At 39.7% G+C, this 24,312-nt stretch overlaps 2 protein-coding genes across 2 annotated transcripts; one reads left to right on the top strand and one right to left on the bottom strand.

The window, feature by feature from the left end:
• The first annotated feature begins 7,779 nt into the window (after positions 1 to 7,779).
• On the top strand, positions 7,780 to 12,807 carry LOC106293160 (TMV resistance protein N-like). The gene is made up of 5 exons (XM_013728832.1): positions 7,780 to 8,335; positions 8,739 to 9,855; positions 9,923 to 10,333; positions 10,439 to 12,028; positions 12,102 to 12,807. The coding sequence occupies exons 1-5, from the start codon at positions 7,863 to 7,865 to the stop codon at positions 12,735 to 12,737; spliced, it is 4,227 nt and encodes a 1,408-aa protein (XP_013584286.1). The 5' UTR covers positions 7,780 to 7,862; the 3' UTR covers positions 12,738 to 12,807.
• A 2,390-nt stretch (positions 12,808 to 15,197) lies between these two features.
• On the bottom strand, positions 15,198 to 16,025 carry LOC106344561 (nucleolin-like). The gene is made up of 3 exons (XM_013783921.1): positions 15,985 to 16,025; positions 15,472 to 15,630; positions 15,198 to 15,396 (listed from the first exon to the last, which is right to left on the bottom strand). The coding sequence occupies exons 1-3, from the start codon at positions 16,023 to 16,025 to the stop codon at positions 15,198 to 15,200; spliced, it is 399 nt and encodes a 132-aa protein (XP_013639375.1).
• Between the last annotated feature and the right edge of the window lie 8,287 nt (positions 16,026 to 24,312).

Below are 24,312 nucleotides of genomic sequence, written 5' to 3'. Positions count from 1 at the left end.
TATCTCGGCTTCATCACATGCGAGCTTCCACCTCCAGCAAAGACTCTCACCATACTTGGAATCAACAACACGTCGATAGATGTCACCAACCCAGACTTCTCCACCTGGTGCCGTGTTGACAACACCATCAAGGCTTGGCTTCTTGGATCTTTCTCTGACGACATTCTCAGTATCACTGTAAGCTGTTCAACTTCTCAGGATATCTGGTCCACCTTGGAAAAACACTTCGCTCGCGTATCTTCCTCACGTTTGTTTGAACTTCAAAGAAAGCTTCAAACCGTGACAAAGAACGAAAAGTCCATGTCTGACTATCTGAAAGAAGTGAGAACCATGTGTGACCAGCTTGCTTCAGTGGGTCCTGTGAGTGAAGATATGAAAATCTTTGCTGCCCTTCATGGTCTCGGTCGTGATTATGAGCCTATAAAGACGAGTATAGAGTCTACTCATAGCGTCCCTATGCCGTCCTTTGAGGATGTTATTCCAAAGCTTACAGGCTTTGATGATCGTTTACAAAGCTATGTTACAGATACCGCTGTCTCTCCTCATGTTGCTTTCAACACAATGCGTGCCTCTGGACAATACAACAACCGTGGTCGCAACTCATATGTCAGACCTTATGGCAGAGGTAAGGGCTCTTTCTCCACCCAAGGACGGGGCTTTCATCAACAGATATCATCAGGCTCTTACGGTAGCAACAGTATGTGGTGTGTCAGATCTGTGGAAAAAATGGTCATCCTGCTCTCAAATGTTGGCATCGCTTCAATAACAGTTACCAACACGAAGAGCTTCCCAGTGCTCTTGCGGCTTTAAGGATCACAGATGTGACTGAACAGAGTGGAGAAGATTGGTATGCTGATTCAGGTGCTTCTGCTCATGTTACCAACTCAACCGCCCACCTGCAACAGTCTCAACCATATAAAGGCAATGATTCAGTGATGATTGGTGATTCAAGCTTTCTTCCAATCACACACACGGGCTCTTCTTCCATCGCCTCAACTTCGGGTAAGATCCCTCTTAAAGATGTTTTAGTGTGTCCTGATATCACTAAGTCTCTGCTATCTGTTTCAAAACTCACAAGAGAATATCCCTGTTGTTTTGAATTTGACTGTGATATGGTTCGTATAAATGATAAGGAAACAAAGAAGTTGTTGGTTATGGGCCCTTATCGTAATGGTCTTTACATGCTGGAGGATCCACCTTTAAAGTCTTTCTATGCTTCAAGACAACATTCTGCTAGTAATGAAGTTTCGCATAGGCGCCTTGGGCATCCTCATACAAGTATCCTCCAGCTTCTCTCAGCTAGCAAATCTATCCTGGTGAATAAGTCTGTCAAGACAGTTTGTGAAGCCTGTCAACTGAGCAAAAGTCATCGGCTTCCTTTTACTCCTTCAACTTCCGTATCTTCAAAGCCTTTAGAGAGAATTCACTGTGACTTATGGGGTCCTTCTCCTGTAATCTCTGTTCAGGATTTTCGATACTATGCAATCTTTGTTGATAGTTACTCAAGGTTTAGCTGGTTGTTTCCCTTAAAACTCAAATCTGATTTCTATTCAACCTTTCTTACTTTTCAAAGTTTGGTTGAGAATCAGTTTGGTCATAAAATCAGAATTTTTCAGAGTGATGGGGGTGGTGAATTTGTTAGTAAACAACTCTTAACTCATCTTCAAAATTGTGGGATTCAACAGTTTATCTCCTGCCCTCATACACCCCAACAAAATGGCCTCGCCGAGCATAAACACAGACACGTTACAGAGTTAGGGCTCGCCATGCTGTTTCAGAGTAGCTCCACTTCAATACTGGACTGAAGCCTTCTTTACTGCTAATTTTCTGATCAATCTGCTCCCTACTTCAACGTTAGCAGATAATAAGTCTCCCTTTGCGCATATAAATGGAAAACAACCTGACTACACAGCCCTTCGCATCTTCGGTTGCGCATGCTATCCGACATTACGTGACTATGTCTCTACGAAGTTTGATCCTCGTTCCCTCACTTGTGTGTTCCTTGGATATAGCGAAAAACACAGAGGTTACAGATGTCTATATCCACCAACTGGTAGAGTCTACATAAGTAGACATGTCATCTTTGATGAGAACATGTTTCCCTTTCAAACTAGCTATGCGAACCTGCATCGTTCTCCATCAAGTCACATAAGCCGCTTCTCCTGATGCACCTTCACTGGTTCAAGAAAGAGATTGTTCCTCATCAGACTCTCTAACACCTACATCAGTCCACTATGGAGAACAATCTATCTTCACTGAAAGTGACTTTCCTCCTCTATCTGAGCTGCCACTAAGAGCATCAAACCAGCAAACTCGTTCTATATCATCACCTGCGTCTGTTACAGTTACAAGATAACAAATAACTCCACCAACATCTTCTCAGTCTCCGGTGTCTGTAGCTTTAACCCCAGCTCCTTCTCCAACACAATAACTTGTTCAAAAATCATTGTCTACTAGTGTGGAAGCTGAGTGTATTGGGCGTACGGCAGGCTTAGACCCTGTTCCTATAGGCGACAGCGCTCAGACTTCGCCTACTAGGACAGATAGTGATAATAGACAAACAAGATCAGGTACAAATCCTATTCTCAGAGCTGGAAACCAAAACTCTCACCCTATGATCACTAGAGCCAAAGTTGGTATTACAAAACCAAACCCAAGATATGTTCTTCTTACTCACAAGGTTGAATTCCCTGAACCACAAACTGTGGCAGAAGCCTTACGTCACCCAGGCTGGAATGGTGCTATGTCAGAAGAAATGGTGAACTGCAAGGAGGCAGGCACATGGACATTAGTACCAATAACTCTTGATATGCACGTACTTGGCAGTAGATGGGTATTTCGCACCAAACTTAATGCTGATGGAACTCTAGACAAGCTAAAAGGGCGAGTTGTGGCAAAAGGTTGTGGCCAAGAAGAAGGGATAGATTAACTTGAGACATATAGCCCTGTAGTCAGAACACCAACAGTAAGGTATGTTATCCACATTGCCACAACTATGAAGTGGGACATCAAACAAATGGATGTTTAAAATGCCTTCTTGCATGGTGACCTGACTGAGACTGTCTACATGACACAACCTGCAGGCTTTGTTGATCCAACAAAACCGGATCATGTTTGTTTGCTTCACAAGTCCGTCTATGGCCTAAAACAGTCTCCGCGGGCATGGTATGATAAATTCAGCAATTTTCTTCTTGAGTTTGGCTTTGTATGCAGCAAGAAAGATCCCTCTCTGTTTATCTATGCTCGAGATAAAGCAGTTATTTATCTTCTCCTCTATGTTGATGACATGGTCATCACTGGGAACAACTCACAAGCTCAAAACGTCTACTTGAAGAACTTAATAGAAAGTTCAGAATGAAGGATTTGGGGAAACTGAGCTATTTTCTCGGTATCCAAGCTCAGTATCACGCAAATGGGCTCTTCCTGTCTCAGCAGAAATATGCAGAAGATCTCTTAATCATTGCAGCCATGAAAGACTGCTCCCCAATGCCGACGCCATTTCCGTTGCAAATAGAGCGTCCAGAGCGTCCAGATGATAAAGAAGAACTGTTCTCTAATCCTACATACTTTGAAGTCTTGCCGGAAAGCTGCAATACTCGACTCTAACACGTCCTGACATACAATTTGTAGTCAATTTTGTATGTCAAAAGATGCATGCTCCTTCTGTATCAGACTTCAATCTCCTCAAACGAATTATGCGCTACATCAAAGGAACTATAACCATGGGGATTTCCTTCAACAACAACACTGATTGCACACTCACAGCCTTTAGTGACAGTGATTGGGGCAACTGCAAAACAACCAGGCGCTCCATTGGGGGATGCTGTGTGTTTCTTGGTGATAACATCATCTATTGGTCTTCCAAGAAGCAGCCTACTGTGTCAAGAAGCTCAATTGAAGCAGAGTATAGATCCCTATCAGAAACTGCCTCTGAGATCACTTGGCTGTGTATTGTACTGAAAGAACTGGGGGTTCCGCTTCATCAAACACCCGAGCTGTACTGTGATAATTTGTCTTCCGTGTACCTCACGGCAAATCCGAAGTCTCATGGTCGTTCTAAACATTTTGAAATTGATTACCATTATGTTCGAGAACGAGTAGCACTAGGAGCTCTCGTCGTTAAGCATGTTCCTTCAAGCCAGCAGCTAGCGGACATCTTCACTAAATCTCTACCTCAGGTTCCCTTCACTCGGCTACGCACCAAACTTGGTGTCACAATTCCTCCGACACCAAGTTTGAGGGGGGCTGTCAATGAAATGGATCAAGTGAAGCAGACTTCAATCAAACAAGTGTGGAAGCCCAAGGAGATAGCCATTACGAAGCCCATTACCGAATCAAAGCCCACTCAAGAAGCAAAACCAGAACAACGGTCATCACCACTGCTACAGGACAAAAGCAGAGAGCATGCTGTACATACGGAAAAGACGAGCTGGATGATTGATACATCGAACCGTTACGATGCTCTTGCTGAAGAGGAGATGGTGACACCTGTCTAGGGCTTCTGTAGTAGGGCAGTCATGGTTTATGTATAAATAAGAAACATCCATGTAACAATGCCGTTAAGCGAAATGAATGAAACAAAAGCTTCAATCTTTAACCATTCTAGTCTTCTTTGAGTAATCTTTTCAGAGGATTCAGTGGCTTTCATTGTCATCTTATCCCCTGACTATGCCAAGTCTCGCTGGTGCCTTGATGAATTAGCCAAGCTCTGCGATCTGAGAGCATCACTGGGTCATCCTATATTACCCATCTTTTACGAGGTTGATCCATGGCACTTTCGGAAACAGAGTCCTTTCGAAAAAGGCTTTGAAGAGCACGCAAAAAGATTCGGCGAGGAGGAGATAGAAAGATGGAGGGGAGCTATGAATGTAATCGGACATATCTCTAGCTATGTTTACAGGTACATGAGGACTCCCGTATCTTCATCTTCAGTCTTATTCCTCTGCATATTTATATAATACTAGACAACATGTTGCATCATATGATTGGTATAGATTTTGATATATACATCTCATCTAAGACATGTCACAAGTCACAACTCACCAACATCAAAACTAATTGTTGATCTAGCTGTCCCCTTCTTTTCTTTCTTCAAATCTTGGATCATCCTGTGTTTTTGGTATGTTTCTTGAGAATCAATCTCCTCATTTTCATTTCCTATGACTCAACATCCTTTGCTACTTTCAAGAAAACAGTGTATGTAACCGCTCTCTCCTATCAAAATTCTTTTCACCAACTAATGTAGAACAGTAGAGAAGAAGAGATTAGTATTCAGCTTCGTTTACAATCTGAATTCTTATGCTGTTTTGTGAGAATTTAACCTAGAGTTTCATGTAAAACCATTCTCCAAAACCGGCCAAACCAGCTCTACACTTGCCTAAGTTGGAGGCTAACCGATCCAATCAGCTTCAAACCTGACATTGGAGACCATGAGATCAATCTATACAATCAGGAAGTTTCTTTCAAAATATTTCCTTCTCAGAATTTTACATGAATTTTAAATTATGTTTGTCTGATTCATTCCCTTTTGAAACAAGTGAAATGGATTTGAGGTCAAATCCTTTTGAAGAGGGACTTCGTGATGTGCCCCAGATCAAGCTGGTCGAGCTAAATCAAAGTGACACTATCTTGGATGAGCTGAATGCTCAAGTGAGCTGGACTGACACTATCCTGGACGAGCTGAGCAGGACTGACACTCACTTTGACAAGCTGAGCAAGCAGGTTCAATCTTCCGAGCTGGTTCGACCACCCGAGAAGCTGGAAATGGCTAACCTTCTTTCTGATGAACCAACAACCAATTCAATCATGCCAAAGGTGATTATCCATGTTCTAAATGTCCAAGAAAGCATTGGGCTTGATGGTTTTCAAAAAGATTCAAAGACAGACTTGTTTGGGCCAAATGAAGAAACCGATAAAAATTGGTTACAGAAAAAAGATGGATTTCAACCAGGCCTCAAAGGGATATGTCTTGGCCCATATCAGGAGCATATTCTTCACTTTTCAAAGTCCTGGTCGTTGCTATGTCAAGAGGCAGTCCAAGTTTCAGTCAAAGACTTTATTTAGTCAATTCTTTGTTTCTATTTTCAATGTCTTGTTTTTAAAACATTCTTCTTTAGATCTCTACAACTTGTAATCCTATAAATAAGGCCTAAGAGCCACGAAATAAAGCAATGATTTTTTCCCTTTTTATGAGTTTATCTCTTTGTAGAACACTTCTTGTTTCTTGTTGAGTTTCCTCCAAGTAAACAATCTCTATTTCGTTGGATTTATGCGTTATATCAAGCAACGTTTAGAAATCCTTCTTTTGTTGGAAAGCAACAACTGAAGTCTGGTAGTATCAAGAGACTTTCTGCCCCTCTTGTGTGACCATTCAATCCACCAGTTCTCCCTTTTGGCGAGTTCATATCCCCTTGGAGGAAATCCTTCTTTTGTTGGAAAGCAACAACTGAAGTCTGGTAGTATCAAGAGACTTTCTGCCCCTCTTGTGTGACCATTCAATCCACCAGTTCTCCCTTTTGGCGAGTTCATATCCCCTTGGAGGAAATCCTTCTTTTGTTGGAAAGCAACAACTGAAGTCTGGTAGTATCAAGAGACTTTCTGCCCCTCTTGTGTGACCATTCAATCCACCAGTTCTCCCTTTTGGCGAGTTCATATCCCCTTGGAGGAAATCCTTCTTTTGTTGGAAAGCAACAACTGAAGTCTGGTAGTATCAAGAGACTTTCTGCCCCTCTTGTGTGACCATTCAATCCACCAGTTCTCCCTTTTGGCGAGTTCATATCCCCTTGGAGGAAATCCTTCTTTTGTTGGAAAGCAACAACTGAAGTCTGGTAGTATCAAGAGACTTTCTGCCCCTCTTGTGTGACCATTCAATCCACCAGTTCTCCCTTTTGGCGAGTTCATATCCCCTTAGTCCGACTGAGTGATCATTTCCCTAATTTGGGCGTATCACTTCGGGTCTAAGAGTTTAGGACCTGATAGGGTAATTTGAAATTCTCGGTTCGGGTCTTCTCGGGTCCGGGTCGGGTTGGGTCTTAGATAGTTAGACCCAATAGGGTAATTAGAGTTTGTCGATTAGGATTCGGTTCGGTTACGGATCGGGTTTGGTCCGGGTCATGTCGGATCCAACCCAAAAAAATACCTAAAACACGTAGAAAATATATGAAAATATTTAAATACTCAGAAATATGAATTTTTTTATCTAAAATCTGATTCAAATGACATGAAAAATATCTGAAATTTTATCTGATTATTCCAATTATATTTTTGAAAATCTAAATTTTTATCCGAAACCCAAACCCATACCCAAAAACTAAAATTTGAAACTTAAAAAATATCCATAATACCAAAAAGAAACTGAAACATCCATATATATACCTAATATATACTAGAAGTTTCAGATTTTTGGGTACCTCACTCGGGTCACGGGTTCGGGTCGTGTCGGATCTAAGACCCGCGGGTCCTTCACAACAAGTCCCAATAGGATAAAAGGATCGGGTCGGGATTTTTCGGGTCGCTCGAGTCGGGTCTTCGGGTCTGGGTAAAATTCCCGGGCCTAATAATCTCTACCTAGTAGATCACTTCTTGACGTCCCAAACCCTCTGATGCGTCTAGTGTCTTTCGACTGGCTTTCTCATAATTGAACATGAGACTAGACTATTAATTAATCAATTTTCGCTTAACTTTGGTCTCCGCTACCGACAAACGGTCACAGCCAACGCTAAGCTTCTGTCCCACTCTAAGAATAAAAGAAATGGCATCACAACTTCAAAAAACAAAACAGCTCAAAAGTTAGGTCCCTCTTCCACCGAAAGTTTTCTCTCTTGACTTCACCAACAACCTTTCTGCCAGAGTTGATCGGAGAAATGGAGACCGAAGTTATCACCAAACCGCACAGACTCAAGTTCGACGTCTTCCTCAGCTTCCGAGGCGAAGACACGCGCCACACCATCACCGAGCGCGTCTACGACGCTCTCCACCGAAAAGAGAAAGTCCGCGTCTTTCGCGACGACGAAGGTATGCAACGAGGCGACGAGATCAATCCAAGCCTCGTCGCAGCCATGGAAGACTCTGCAGCCTCCGTCGTCGTTTTATCCCCTCGCTACGCTGACTCGCACTGGTGCCTAGACGAGCTAGCTACCCTCTGCGATCTGCGAGCGTCTCTGAAACGCCCGATGATACCCATCTTCTATGAGGTTGATCCTTCGCATGTCCGTAAACAGAACGATCATTTCGCTAAGGACTTTGAAGCACATGCTAAAAGGTTTAAGGAGGAGAAGATACAGCGGTGGAGAAAAGCTATGACTTTGGTCGGAAACCTCTCGGGATTTGTTTGCAAGTAGGATTCCGTTACAAAGATGAGTTATGTTTTTGCGATGTTCAAGAAAATTGCTAGAATTGGATTAGCAATTAGGAGAATTATTAGGAACCTAGAGCCGCAGTGAAATTATCGATTTATTATATATTTGCATTTTATACGGTATTTTAATTTTTGGATTTAGTTATAAAATAATTTTGATGAATTATAAAGTTAGATATATAAAACATAGCAAAAATTAGATAAATTTGTACTGACTTTAACCAATTTAGGTCGATTTAAACCGATTTGAATCATATAAAAAAGATTTTTAAGAAATTGTTTTGAACACTGTCTAGACCAATTTTAAAAACATAGTGTTTTTGGATGTGAATGCTCTTTGTCTGAAATTTTATGTTTTTGTTTTTCTTTTGGATTTTGGCAGAGAAGACTCTGTTGATGATGAGATGATAGGTCTTTTGGTGAAGAGAGTTTTATCCGAAGTGAGCAATACGCCAGAGAACGTTGGAGAATACACAGTTGGTTTGGAGCCACGTGTCGACTACTTGATGAATCTGGTCGACGTTAAATCCACCTCTGACGTTCAAATCCTGGGGCTTCACGGTATGGGTGGTATTGGGAAGACGACCCTTGCAAAAGCCTTTTATAACACGATCGTTGCAGACTTCGAGCATAGAGTTTTCATCTCAAACGTTAGAGAAAGATCATCAGACCATGACGGCTTACTCAATCTACAAAAGAGTTTGATCAAGGGGCTTCTCCGTTCGCTACCTGAAATAGAAGATGTTAACCGAGGGAGAGACAAGATAAGACAGAGCGTTTATGAGAAGAAGATTCTTGTGGTTTTAGATGATGTTGATAAGGTAGACCAAGTTGATGCGCTGGTTGGTGAAAGAAGTTGGTATAGTGAAGGAAGTCTTATAGTCATCACTACAAGAGATGAAGATATTCTGAGTAAGGTCTTAGTGAAGCAAAAGTATGAAGTCAGGTGCTTGAATGAGGGGCAGGCCTTGAAGCTGTTTAGTTATCATTCACTGAGGAAAGAAAAACCAACAGAGAGTTTACTAGAGCTGTCCAAGAAGATTGTCAAGATATCAGGACTATTACCACTAGCACTTGAAGTGTTTGGATCTCTTTTGTATGACAAGAAGGAGGCAAAAGAATGGCAAAATCAGCTAGAGAAGCTCAAAAACACTCAACCAGGCAATCTTCAGGATGTTCTGAAGCTGAGTTTTGATTCTTTAGACGATGAAGAGAAGAATGTGTTCCTGGATATTGCTTGTCTCTTTCTTAAAATGCAGATAACGAAAGAAGAAATCGTCGACGTACTGAATGGTTGTGGGTTTAACGCCGAGGCTGCTCTCAGTGTCCTCAGACAGAAGTCTCTTGTTAAGTTCTTGTCAGACGAGAATCTTTGGATGCATGATCAGATTCGAGACATGGGAAGGCAGTTAGACCTTAAAGAAACCCCTGGGGATGCTAGAATGCGGAGTAGACTCTGGGACCGTGCTGAAATCATGACTGTATTGAACAATATGAAGGTAGTTTATTTAAATCTACAATTATATATAATTTGCATTCTCATGTTTGTTCTGTAATGGATGATAGGGAACATCATCCATCCAAGGAATTGTACTTGACTTTAAAAAGAAGTTAGCAACGGATCCAAGTGCAGAGAACATTGCGTTGGGGAATCTACATGACAATCCAGGCATCAGAGCTGTGTTTAGTTACCTGAAGAATAAGTTTGTAGGATTTCCAGCAGAGGAAAAGCCAAGAAGCTCTGAGATCACCATTCCTGTAGAGCCTTTTGTACCAATGACAAAGTTGAGACTCCTTCAGATTAATCATGTGGAGCTGGCAGGGAATCTTGAACGTCTTCCATCTGAACTCAAGTGGATACAGTGGAGAGGCTGTCCATTAAAGGAGGTACCACTGAATCTTCTTGCTCGGCAACTTGCTGTTCTTGATCTTGCAGAGAGTGCAATAAGACGCATCCAGAGTTTGCACATCGAAGGGGTAAGCTTCTACTGTAGTTTGAGTATTAATTTAACGTGTTTATTGATTTATAAAGTTTCTACTGTAGTTTGAGTCAAAGTCTCACTGTTAAGAAACTTCTTTCAGGTGGATAGAAACTTGAAGGTTGTAAACTTGCGTGGTTGTCACAGCTTAGAAGCCGTTCCTGATTTATCAAACCATAAGTCCTTAGAGAAGCTTGTCTTTGAACGATGCATGCGTCTGGTGGAAGTTCCAAGTTCAGTTGGTAATTTGGGAACATTACTTCACCTGGATTTCAGAAACTGTCCAAACCTCACTGAGTTTCTTATGGATGTTTCTGGACTGAAGAGTCTTGAAAAGCTTTACCTCTCTGGCTGTTCAAATCTGAGTGTCTTACCAGAAAACATTGGTTTCATGCCATGTTTGAAAGAGCTTTTCCTTGATGAAACAGGGATAAAGGAGTTACCAGGCTCTATTTTTCGCCTCGAAAATCTTCAAAAGCTTAGCCTAAAGAGCTGCAGATCTATTCAAGAGCTTCCTATGTGCATAGGAACATTGACATCACTGGAAGAACTAGATCTGAGTAGCACTTCACTGCAAAATCTTCCGAGTTCTATTGGAAGTTTAAAAAATCTCCAGAAGCTGAGTTTGATGCACTGTGCATCCCTTTCTAAGATACCTGACACTATTAAGGAGCTCAAATCATTGAAGAAACTATTCATCTACGGAAGTGCAGTGGAGGAGCTGCCTCTAAGCCTAGGCTCACTGCCATGTTTGACTGACTTTTCAGCAGGAGGATGTAAACTTTTGAAGCATGTTCCAAGTTCCATCGGTGGATTAAACTCTCTTCTCGAACTTGAGTTGGATTGGACACCAATTGAGACTCTACCAGCAGAGATTGGTGACTTGCACTTTATTCAAAAACTTGGGTTGAGGAACTGCAAGTCTCTGAAGGTTCTGCCTGAATCAATAGGAAACATGGACACACTCCATAGCTTGTTCCTTGCAGGCTCTAACATTGAGAAACTGCCTGAAACTTTTGGCAAGCTTGAAAACCTAGTCTCACTCCGAATGAACAACTGTAAAATGATCAAGAGGCTTCCTGAATCATTTGGAGACTTGAAATCGCTTCACGGTCTGTACATGAAGGAAACTTCGGTGGTAGAGCTGCCAGAAAGTTTTGGAAACCTCTCGAATCTAAGGGTATTGAAGATACTGAAGAAGCCTCTCTTTAGAAGTTCTCCAGGTACAAGTGAAGAACCTACTTTTGTTGAAGTACCAAACTCTTTCTCAAACCTCTTGTCACTTGAGGAGATAGATGCTAGAGGTTGGGGGATATGGGGTAAAGTCCCTGATGATCTTGGGAACCTTTCATCTCTCAAGATACTAGAACTGGGGAATAACTATTTTCACAGTCTTCCATCTAGTCTTGAGGGGTTATGGAATCTTAAAGTATTTACATTGTATGACTGCCAAGAGCTGAAGTGTGTTCCTCCTCTTCCTTGGAAACTGGAGAGGCTTAACCTGGCAAACTGCTTTTCATTGGAGAGTATATCCGACCTTTCAAAGCTGCAGATCTTGGATGAGCTCAATCTCACAAACTGTGGGAAAGTGGATGATGTTCCAGGCCTAGAGCACTTGAAGGCTCTGAAAAGATTATACATGAGCGGCTGCAACTCTAGGTTCTCTGTTGCAGTCAAGAAAAGACTTTCCAAGGTGATTCTGCAAACTCCTTAACATCTCAGGTGGTTTTGTTAACAACTTAGAATGTTTTGAATTCTCACTGCAGGCTTCTTTGAAAAAGATGGTGAATCTGAGCTTACCTGGGAACAGAATCCCTGACTGGTTCTCACAAGGCCCTCTCACATTCTCACCTCAACCCAACAGAGAGCTCAGAGGCGTAATCCTGGCAGATGTTGTGGCTCTTAACCAAGACTGCATAGATGACTACCAGCTGCCTGATGTGATGGAGGTTCAAGCACAAATTCTCAAACTTGATTCACCCTTATACACCCACACATTGCACCTCTCTGGAGTTCCAAGAACAAGTGATGATCAGCTCCACATCTGCCGATACTCAACTTTGCATCCGATGATTTGGACGTTTAAAGATGGGTACACCATACAAGTCGTTAAACGGGAACCACCAATCAAACAAGGCGTTGAGCTAAAGATGCATGGGATTCATTTTGTTTATGAAGGGGATGATGATTTTAAAGGTGAAGAACATGTATTGAACGAGACACAACTCACTGTCTCTCAGAAGCTTGCCAATTTTTTCAGGTCGTTTGAAGAAGGTGAAGCCAGCTCAGAAAGTGAATCTGCTTATACTCACAACAGATGGTTCAGTACTTCAGTCTCTCTCTTACTGTTATGGGTGGTGTTGATAAGTTTTGTTGGATGGTGTTTTTTTTTTTTTTTTTGATCAAAGTTGGATGGTGTTTTTAATTTAAAAAATACTCTTTTCACATTTGTATGATAATTAAACCATAAAACAATAATATGTTGATGTTATGGTGTGAAATGATTGACATCATTGTATCTTTATCATCACAAAGATGCATAACATCATATATCATTGTGACATAGGTGATAATGATTGTTTTAATATTTTTTTTGTTTTTAGATTTTTAGATTTTGGGTTTTAGATTTTTATATTCAGCTTTAGTTCTTAGGTTTTGGTTTTTAGATTTTGATTTTTGGTTTTGGATTTTATTATATTTTTAGTTTTCCGAAAAATAACTAATGAATTACTTTAAAGCAATACAACAAACTAGCAATAAAATATGTAGAAGTTACTATTAAATTTGATTTAAAATATAAAAATACATCAACATATTTTTAATTACTACATTTTAAAAAATCTTACATTATACTAAAATATAAATCATAAAAACATCTATTTTTTTTTAATTTTAAAACTTGAATGGCAACTTTTTTGTTTTTCAAAATTACTATAATGTTTTATTAAATTAAATTTTATGTTTTTACAATTTTTAGTTATTGTTTAATGTGTCTAATAATTATTAAAATTATTCAGTAACTCTATTTATAGACTTTAATAACTAATTGTTTACAATTAGTTTACAGTTAGTTAATATTATACATAAATATCTAAATTTATTTTACAGATATGATTATTAAAGGGGAAATTAGCAAAATAGTCCATATTGAAAAATATATAATAAAATAAAATTACTAAAACAAAAAGTTAGAGAGTATATATATAATGGTCCTGTATTTTGCAAAAAAAGTTAGTATATCGTTTAATTATCATGTATTTTGTGTTGATATTTTTTTAAAAAAAGATAAAATATATATGAGTTGTTCAAAAAGAAAAAGATAAAATATATATGAGTAGTCGTACACTTTTTACAATACCACCAAAACATAGCTTTTGGTTTTTCTTTGAAATTAACATCTAAAAATCAGTTTCCCCATTTTATAGGAAAGCTTTTTGTCAAAATCTTGATTGGCTATAAAACAAGTTTTTTTGCAAAACTAATTTCCTAATATTTAGGGAATCAAAATTTGATTGGATATAAAATGGTTTCTGAAGAAACAAAAACCAAAAACTAATCTAGAAACTGAAAATAATCAACCTCATAATCTTACATGACATCAAAAGATTTGCATCAGACTAAAAACAATGTAACACATCCACCATCTCAAGTCAATCCACAATCAAATCATTTTATGACTTCTTCAAACCAAATTCTTCTTCATGGCAAATGTCATCCATAATCCAACTTGATCATTTGCTTAAATTAGTCAAGTAAATATGATGTACATGATGTAAAATCTATCGACTAGATGTAATATCTAAATTCAAGGCACATCAACAAATATTGTGTTTTACATTTTTATTATTTAGTTATAAAAATATAGTACTTATAAATAATTATTGTTAAAATATAATATACAAAAAATTCAAACATTTATCTAAGGTTTTGTATTAGACAATCTCATCTTTTAATTTTCATTTTTAAAGATCACTCATCCTCAAAATAAAGTTCTTTATGGGAGATGTTTTGACAAAAGAAGCGATAGACATCTTCGTAGCTTTTATTATCAAGCCTTTTTACTCTTACCACCCTAGATAGTACGAGTCCTGGCAATAAAATGAGAAGAAAGATCGATGATATTTTCTCTAGTAAATTAAGCACAACTTTCTATATATCGTGTTGTTGAGTTAACCCGATTGGAATTCGGTTATTTGTGTTTGCTGAAAACTTAATAAACAATGGTGTATTTGAGTTTCACGATATTTCACATGTATACTTAGATTGTTCAGTCATTGAACCAGATTTTATGATTTCAAAATCTAATCTTCACATAGAGATATTTCGTACATGTTTGTACAATAGTTCGTAAAGTATATATTTTATAGTATAGATAGCAAATGTGCTTTAGATAATCTAAGACTAAGAAGCCATTAAACTACTAATCTAAATGATTCTACCACTAGTCTTTTTCACTTTGGTAAAAGATACGAAAGATTGGACTTAACAAAACATCACAGGTTAGGCAATACTTTAAAATAGATTCACACAAATAACTTTATCTTCTTCTATCAGTCATCTTCAGAGAAGGTTTTCTTCTTACCGCAGAATAACTTAGTTACCTCCTGTTTCCCCAAATAATCTTCTTTTATCGGAAGGCTTAATGGTTCAAGGTATTCTTCATTCCTGGAATATAGAAAAAACTTGTTATCACAACATATATACCAAAAAAAAAGCTTAACCCAAAGGACTCAAAAGGCAAATAGTAAAATCCCTTACCAGAGGGTCTCTGCGAGGATGTACGTAATCAACAAGGCAAATAGCATTAGTCTTATGTAAGGAAATTAAATACATAGCAAAAAAAAATTAGAGAAAAATATAAATCAATTTACTTGGATAGGGTATGGAGCCATCTCAACCACGTCGGAAAGAATAATCAGAGTTTTACTCTCGTGCATCAGCGCCTTCTTTGCTTCCTCAGCAGAAGCAAACTCAACAAAGGCACAGCCCACATGCTCACCCTCGCGGTTTACAACAAGACGAACACGACGAACTTCTCCAACATTTTTGTAGTAAAGGATGCTGTGTAAATGTGGCGGGCAAAATATCAGTAATGAAAAGCTTGCTCAAAAGGTAATTCAAAGTGGTACTACTTACCGATTATTTTTTCTTATTCTGGGAGGGAGATTATAAACAAAGATTCTATTTTTTCTTAAGGCTACTTCCTCGGCAAAATCACAAGTTTCATCAAAACCTTCCTCCACAGCCTCATCTTCTTGGATCAAACGGTTTTCTCGTGCAAGGTAGTCTTCGTACCTGTAAGATCAAAATTCCATGTGATCAACATGCATACCAAGAAATTCAATTTAAATACATATAGTTAAATCTCTTACCAAACTTGGTGATCGATGCAATACCTAATTAACAAAAATAAAAATAATGATAATAATGTTAGTCTTCTGTAATGACGGTAAAAAATGTAGTAATAAGTTACAGCTAGTGTTGATTTACATGGGAAACCGAAGGTATGGAAATCTCTCAGCCAAAAAAGGAAAAATTCTTCGATCGTGCAAATACTTTTTTTGCAACGCCTACAGTATAAAAGACTAAATCAGCAAATGGTGGTACTTTTAAATTACTACTTAAAATAATTCAAGTCACTGCTCTCACCTGCTCTGCTTCTTTAGAAGATGCAAACTCAACATAGCCATCGCCGATTTGATTGCCCTCGCAGTCTACAAGAAGTCGAACATGAACAACTTGTCCAACATCTTTGAATAAATCGATGCTACCAAAAAGGAGGATAGAAATATAAGTCATGAAAAAACTTGTTCCAAGAACCGAAGAGGAAATTTAAATGTGCTACTTACATATCTTGTATTTTGGTTGGTGTTATTCAACGTGTGTGTTTATTAGAGAGCCAATGGCTGAGTATATATACAACAACGTAACTCAATCTCAACAAGGAGATTTGTCCTTATTTAGCTAAGAATATGGACTTATCAATACGTCCGTAATTATCGTAACACATATATTCTATATATCCTCCAATACTCCCCTCAAGTTGGAGCATGTGGATTCACTACGCCCAACTTGGACATGATGGTTTGAAATGCTATCCGGCCTAGCGCTTTCGTCAAAATGTCGGCGACTTGTGAATCAGAACTAATATGTTGCGTGACAATGAGACCAGCAGTTACAGCATCCCGTACTGATTGACAATCACGTTCCAAGTGTTTCGTTCGCTCATGAAACACCGGGTTCGCTGCGATATGTATAGCAGCCTTACTGTCACAAAAGAATCTCGTAGGCCCAGGTTGTTCTGTGCCAAGTTCTTTGAGAAGACGACATATCCACTTTGTTGTTTTTAATGCAAAACCTATCGACCGGTACTCAGCCTCTCTGAAGACATTGCAACAGTGTCTTCTTTCTTTGTTTTCCAAGCAATGGGAGAGCCTCCAAGCATAACAACGCACACACTTAAGGAGCGACGAGACAAGGGACAGCCACTCCAGTCTGCATCGCAATAGATAGTGAGCGTGAGATCATCAGTTGACTGAAGAAGAATTCCCTGGCCTGGTGACCCTTTCAAATAACGTACAACTCTGAGCGCCGCAGACCAATGTTCTTCTTTAGGGGCTTGAATAAACTGAGATAGCAAATGAACTGAATAAGACAGCTCCGGACGAGTGTTCAAAAGATAAATTAAACGTCCCAACAGACGTCGGTACTTCTTTGGATCAGTAAGAAGTGGAGCAACAGACTTGGCGAGCTGATGATTCTGTTCTAAAGGAGTCGACGTCGGTTTGGAGCCGAGGTTGCCTGTATCTGCAATGATATCAAGGGCATACTTGCGCTGAGAGAGAAAGATACCCTCAGGGCCTCTGCTGACTTCGATTCCAAGAAAATATTTAAGTTTTCCTAAGTCTTTCATGGCGAAGCACTTGCTCAAGTATTCTTTGAAGCGCCGTACCATATGGGAGTTATTGCCACAGATGAGTAGATCGTTGACATAGACGAGGACTCGAAGCTCCACACCATTACGCTCATAGGAGAACAGAGAATAGTCTTCGTAGGACTGAATAAACCCAAATCGTATCAAGGCATCTGAGAGCTTCTTAAACCAACAACGAGGAGCCTGCTTCAAGCCGTACAGAGACTTTCTTAACTTACATACTTTGTTAGGATGGGAGTGTCTAAAACCTGGAGGGAGTTTCATATATACTTCTTCTTCGAGATCACCATGAAGAAAAGCATTTTGGACATCCATTTGATACACTTCCCACTGTTTGGCTGAGACAAGTCGCAACAAGGCTCGAACCGTTGTCATCTTAACCACCGGAGCAAACGTTTCTTTATAGTCCTCACCCTCAATCTGACTTTTGCCATTGACGACCAAGCGTGCCTTATGTCTCTCAATTGTGCCATCTGCATTATATTTGATTTTGAAGATCCATAGACATCCAATCGCTTCTTTGCCAGGTGGTAAATCAGTGATATCCCATGTGTCACTGTCCTCAAGAGCTACTACTTCCTTGCCCACGGCCTTAAGCCAAACATCAAGTTTCATAGCATCTTTGAAGTTCTTTGGTTCATCAGATTTGCTTACTGCTGCTAAGAACGCACGATGGCTAGTGGAAAATTTCTCATCAGTAATGTAATCAGACAGAGGATACAAGGATTTACCTTAGACCGATGACGAAGACTAATGTGGAGGATGTGGGGACGAAATAGTGTGTAGTACTATCACAATCAGCGGAAGCGTTGTAGAGTAGATAATCACGAAGGGTAACAGATTGTGTTTTCTCTCGTTGTCCTCGACCTAGAGTCTCAGTAGCTGTAGCAGGAGATGAGTCTGTCGGAGAGGATGGCTCTGGTGTTGAGTTCAAGACTAATTGTGTTGAAGTGTCAGGCACAGGAGTTTCTTCTAAGATAGGAAGTGATGTCGTCTCTAGTGGTGTCGTCACAGCTGTTGGAACAGATTGCTCTGTTTCTTGCTCAGAAGAATTTGTTTGAACAACATTACTCCCCCGGTCGTCCAAAGGCATAGTGATCCAATCTTCATCACTGGCCACTTCGACAGTCGGTGTGATTGGTGGAGCAGGTTTTGGGTCAGCAAAAGGAACAAATCTTCTCGAAACACTATATCTCGAGACACAAGAAACTCGTTGCGTTCGATGTCAAAGACTTTCCAGCCTTTCTTGCCAAAGGGGTAACTAACGAACACACATAACCGACTTCGAGGGCCAAATTTGTCCTTGTCCCGAGAGGCTCTATGCACATAACATGCAGAACCGAAAACCCGCAACATCTTGTAATCTGGTTTGACGCCGTGAAGAATTTCATACGGTGAACGGCCTTTGAGGACTGACGACGGGGTTCGATTGATTAAATGAGCAGCTGTGAGTATTGCTTCTCCCCAAAAACGAATTGGGAGACTGGCTTGAAACAAGAGAGCTCGAGCGATATTTAAAATGTGTCTGTGTTTTCTCTCCACACGACCATTTTGTTGTGGAGTTCTGACACAAGAGGTCTGATGTACGATGCCGAGATCCTTAAAGTAAGACGATAGAACCATGAACTCTGTCCCATTGTCGCTACGAATCCCTCTTACTGGTTTTTGGAACTGTTTTTCTGTGTACGCCAAGAATTTCTTTAAAACGTGCTTGACTTCTGATTTTGCTAGAAGGAGAAACGTCCAGACGGCCCTGGAATGATCGTCCACTATAGTCAAGAAGTATACTGCACCGCAAGAGGAGGGAACTCTGTAGGGACCCCAAACATCAACATGGATAAGAGAAAAACACTCTGTTGTTTTATTCATACTTTCATAAAAAACTTCACGCGTTTGCTTAGCTCTAAAACAAGTGTTACACGGACTTGAGCTAGCTGAATTAGAAACAAAAGATAAATCTGAAAACACTGAAAACGACGGATGGCCCAAACGTTGATGCCACAAGACAGGATCAGAACCGCCTGCTGCCCGATGACTCTTAGCTGAAACCAAATCCGTGAAGTAATACACACCATCACGTTCCTCACCGGCTCCAATCAGAGTCCTCGAAAAACGGTCCTGCAAAACACAGATTGTATCAGTGAAAGTCGCAAAACAATTGACTTGCTTTAGAAGTTTTGCCACTGATATCAAAGTGCAATTTAGGTCGGGAACATAGAGCACTCTCTGCAGCTTTATTGCATCAGATAAGTAAAATGTTCCCATCTTTACTGCAAACGTTCGGTTCCCATCAGCAAAGGAGATCGAACACGGTGGAATCGACTCCATGTCCGTTAACAACTCATGATTTCCCGTCATATGGTGCGAGGCACCGGTATCTAAAATGACATCACCCAAATGATTCTTACCGGACAGCTTGTCAGACGCAGAGTTACCAGCTTTCTCTTGAATCATCTGATTGAGCACTTTCCATTGATCAGAAGTGAGCTCCGGAAACGACGAGTTGGAGCTTGTGGCTTGAGCAACGTTAGCCTGACCACGCCCTCGATTATTTGCTCCACGTCCTCGTCCTCTGTTGCCAGCACCATACCCACGACCACCACTGCGATCATTAAACCAGTCAGGGAAACCCACTAATTGCCAACAATCACGCTTTTCATGACCTGTGCGACCACAGTGAGAGCATATCGAACGCGGTCGCATAATTGAGTTGTCTCCTTTATTTGATGTTGAGTCGTTTAGAGAATCTCGTTGTGAAGAATTTGAGTTTTGACGAGCGTCGAAGCCAACTGCCTCTTGCTGATGATCACGACCGCGTGCAGACGTTAGCCTCTGCTCTTCTCTTACCATCTTATTGTATATTTCTCCAAGCGACGGCAAGGGATCAAGACCAATCACGTTCGTAGAGATGTTCCCAAAGCGCAAATCGTTCAAACCCATTACAAATTGATGAATCTTTTCATGCTCTCTTTCTTTAGCCATAGCTACAACAGCTCCACACGTACATGCATGAACCGGCTGATAGACTTGTAACTCTTCCCACAACGTTGAGAGTTTGCCAAAATACTCCAAAACGGACCGCCCATCTTGTCGACATGAAGCAAGTTGAGCCTTGATCTGATGAACACGAACCGTGTTCCCTACGGAAAACCTCTGTTTCAGGTCTTCCCACAACTGATACGCATCAGTGATATATGTGACAGTGGAGCGCACGTTTGGTTCGATGGACTCTCGAATCCAGCCCACTATCATCGAATTGACTGTCAACCAATTATCATGATCAGGGCTCTGCTCATCCGGCTTCTTCAGAGTTCCTTTGATGAAACCCAATTTACGTTTGGCTTGCAGAGCGTTGACCATTTCCGACGACCATTCGTTGTAATTTTCTCCATTCAACTTGACAGAGGAAATCACGGCTCCCGGATTGTCAGAGCCATACAACATGTAAGGTGAGCTTGACGTCGCTTCATCCTTCCTTTGACCACTTACAATACTTGTAGGATCAACCATGACTCTCTTATGAAAAAAAAACGAAAAGACGAACAGAAAATCAGAGTTTGAGGAACTTCCGCTCTGATATCATGTAGATTTGTGCATTCAACGTGTGTGTTTATTAGAGAGCCAATGGCTGAGTATATATACAACAACGTAACTCAATCTCAACAAGGAGATTTGTCCTTATCTAGCTAAAAATATGGATTTATCAATACGTCCGTAATTATCGTAACACATATATTCTATATATCCCCCAATAGTTGGGCAAGATAGATTGGTGACAAAGAGTCTTATTTCTTACAGCAACTGCCTGAATTTAACAGCCAAAGTGTGTTAGCACGATTCTAAGGAGGAAACACACAAAAAAGTAGCCTCATCTAAAGCTTCATTTTGGCAGCTCTAAAGGCTAAATGTTCCGTGAATACCTCAACAAAACTTGGAGTTTCATCAAGTCCTTCTGGATCATCTTCTTCATAGGAAGTTTCATAAAGTCTTTCTTCTGTCTCATCTTCATCTTCATCTTCATAAAGGATCTCTCGTCGAAGATAGTCTTAGTAACTGAAATTTTGTGAAAACCAAAGTGGTCTCTCTCCATGTATACAAAAAAAAAGAAGAAAAAAAAACATGACAGAAATAGTTAAATCTGCCCCGAGCTTCTCTGTAAGGTTGTACTTGGGTTGGAGATGGTAGGGAGGCAGCTTAGAAACATCAAGAAATTTTTTGTGATCCAGCAAATATTCACCATTCATTAGTTTCAGCAAACCCATAGCCCACATGCTTACCCTCGGGATTAACAATAAGTCGAACACTAACAACTTCTCCAACATAACTGAAGTAATCAATGCTGTAAAAAGAGGAGAATAAAGGCTTAAGTAATCCAAAATATATCAGGCAATGGAAGCGGAAAAAAGCAAAGGCTGTACTTACATATGAAATAGTTTCGTCTGAGGAGAGAGATTGGAAACAAAGAGAACATTCTGCATTCAACAGGCTAGTGTTAGGACGGACTCTAAGTAGAAAAAGGACTTAGCAAAACATAGCAGACTTGTCAGAAGGGTTTTGAAGGTAACGGGAAGAGGTACCTCAACAAAATTGGGAGGTGTCTCATCTTCTTCTCGTAGAATGTATTCTTTGTTTGCACGACCTCTACGGAAAGGAGTGTTGGTTATTTGGGTTGTAACCCGAATAGTTGTGAATTATATACTTGGATAATGATTGAATCGCCGTGCTTTCCTTAAAGAGTATTTCGATACTATTCCAAACCTTGGGTTACACGAAATCTCTTTGTAGGATAAGACAATCAAAGTCTCACTCTTGTTCTAGGCTAAGATAAAAGAGTAACAAATAAAGCTTTAGTGTTTATATGTGTTTCTTCAAAGTCTTTAATGATCTTTGAACAATGAATCTTTTTTTTTCTCTTTTTTACTAACTATTAATTTCTGATTTTTTTCTATCTCCATTTGCCAATGCCTATACCTCCTTATATAGAGAATGAAGAGTTGCAACTAATAATTGCAATGGTTAAACCAAAAGTTGCAAAAGTTAATGAAGAGTTGCAATGGTTATCACCAAGGGTTGCAATTATCAATATGGTTAATTACCAAAGGTTGCAATCATTAATGGTTGCAAGGTTTCATTATATAGTTGCAATTGTTCATATAAACAATTGCAATGGTTCATATATAATATTGCACCCATTCACTTAAATATATAACAATCCTCCCCCATTTAAGTGTAATCATAGATTCATTAAGTAAATCATACATATATCAAACTCATGCATAAATGAAAATGTTTGAAGAATTGAATTTTCATCTTAGTGTATTACACATTCTAAATGTCCGAGAATCAGGATATCCTATGGATTTAATCCCTTAATCCATTTTGGGCACATGAAAATAATACACACATGTGTTTCCACACTACTCTAAATGTTTATACTTGACACTATTATTTGCCATGTGTCCAAATCCATTCTTGAGTGCGTACAAAGCCAAATCCCAGCTTATTGAAGTGGCATCACTTCACACTTATATAGGTAAATACTTTCACTCATGCACCTGTAAATGCATTTTTTCAAAGTATTTATTAAGAATAATATTTCAACCTATCTCATTCTTGCAGGTCCAAGCACATACCTTGGGATGAAAAAAAAATGTGCTTCAATCTTTAAGTGTAGGCTTTCCACATTGAATTCAGCCTCTAATGTCGTATTAGAGGGGAATTGGGTATCCCACCATTAAAGATTTAACATGGACTTTAAACCCATCCCTTTAACCGACTTAATCACTAAGTCCCTAGCTAATCCTTTCGTCAAATGATCAGCTAAATTTTGTTGAGACCGAACAAACTCTATTGTAATCACCCCGTGAGTGATCAGCTCACGTACTGCGCTATGTCTAACGCCCAGATGTCTAGACTTACCATTATACACTTGGCTAGAGGCCTTAGCCAAGGTAGCTTCACTATCACAATGGATAGAAATTGGTGATACTGGTTTCGGCCACAATGGAATCTCGTACACTAAGTTTCTTAGCCACTCTGCTTCTCTACCAGCAGCTGCTAATGCTACGAATTCCGACTCCATAGTCGAACTTGTTATGCAAGTTTGCTTCTTAGAAGCCCATGAAATGGCACCTCCCCCAAGCAAAAATACCCAACCACTTGTAGAAGAATGATCTTGTATGTTGGTAATCCAACTTGCATCTGAATATCCTTCTAGCACCGAAGGACATCCGACATATGTTAAACCATAATTAATGGTTCCTTTCAAATACTTGAGCACCCTTTTTAAGGCTTGCCAATGTTGAGTACTAGGATTACTAGTGTATCTACTCAACCTTCCTACAGCGTAAGCTATATATAGCCTAGTGCTCGTCATTGCATACATTAAGAAACCAATCACTTGTGAATATTCGAGTTGTGATACTGCTTGTCCTGCATTAGGCATAAGCTTCACACTCGCATCCATGGGAGTGCTCATTGGAGAACAATTCTCACAATTGAACTTCTTAAGAATTTTCTCAATGTAATGAGATTGTGTCAAAGATAGTCCTTTAGTTTCACGTTTACATCCGCCTCCCCCATGTCTTTCATTGCAAAATTTGATGACAAAAATGTTTTTGTAAGCTCTACTTGTCCAAGGTCAGTACTAAAGATCAACATGTCATCAACATACACGCAACAACATACAAGCAAATGATTACTCCGTTACCTGATTCGTCAAATTTGCTATATAAACACTTATCCGATTGGTTTAACATGAAACCATTTGATAAGACAACCTCATCAAACCTTTGATGCCACTGCTTAGGTGCTTGCTTTAGCCCATACAATGATTTGATCAACTTACACACCTTATGCTCATTACCAGGCATAACAAAACCTTCAAGTTGCTTCATATACACCTCTTCTTCCAAAATACCATTTAAGAACGCTGTCTTAACATCCATTTCGTGAATCACAAGGTAATTAATTGCTGCCAAAGCAATTAATAATCTTATAGAAGAGATCCTAGCAACTGGAGCATATGTATCGGAAAAATCAAT

This window comes from Brassica oleracea, chromosome C5 (genome assembly GCF_000695525.1).
Source record: "Brassica oleracea var. oleracea cultivar TO1000 chromosome C5, BOL, whole genome shotgun sequence".
Lineage (NCBI taxonomy): Eukaryota > Viridiplantae > Streptophyta > Magnoliopsida > Brassicales > Brassicaceae > Brassica > Brassica oleracea.
The sequence above is the reverse complement of the archived record's forward strand: the minus strand, read 5'-3'. Positions and strand labels throughout refer to the sequence as shown.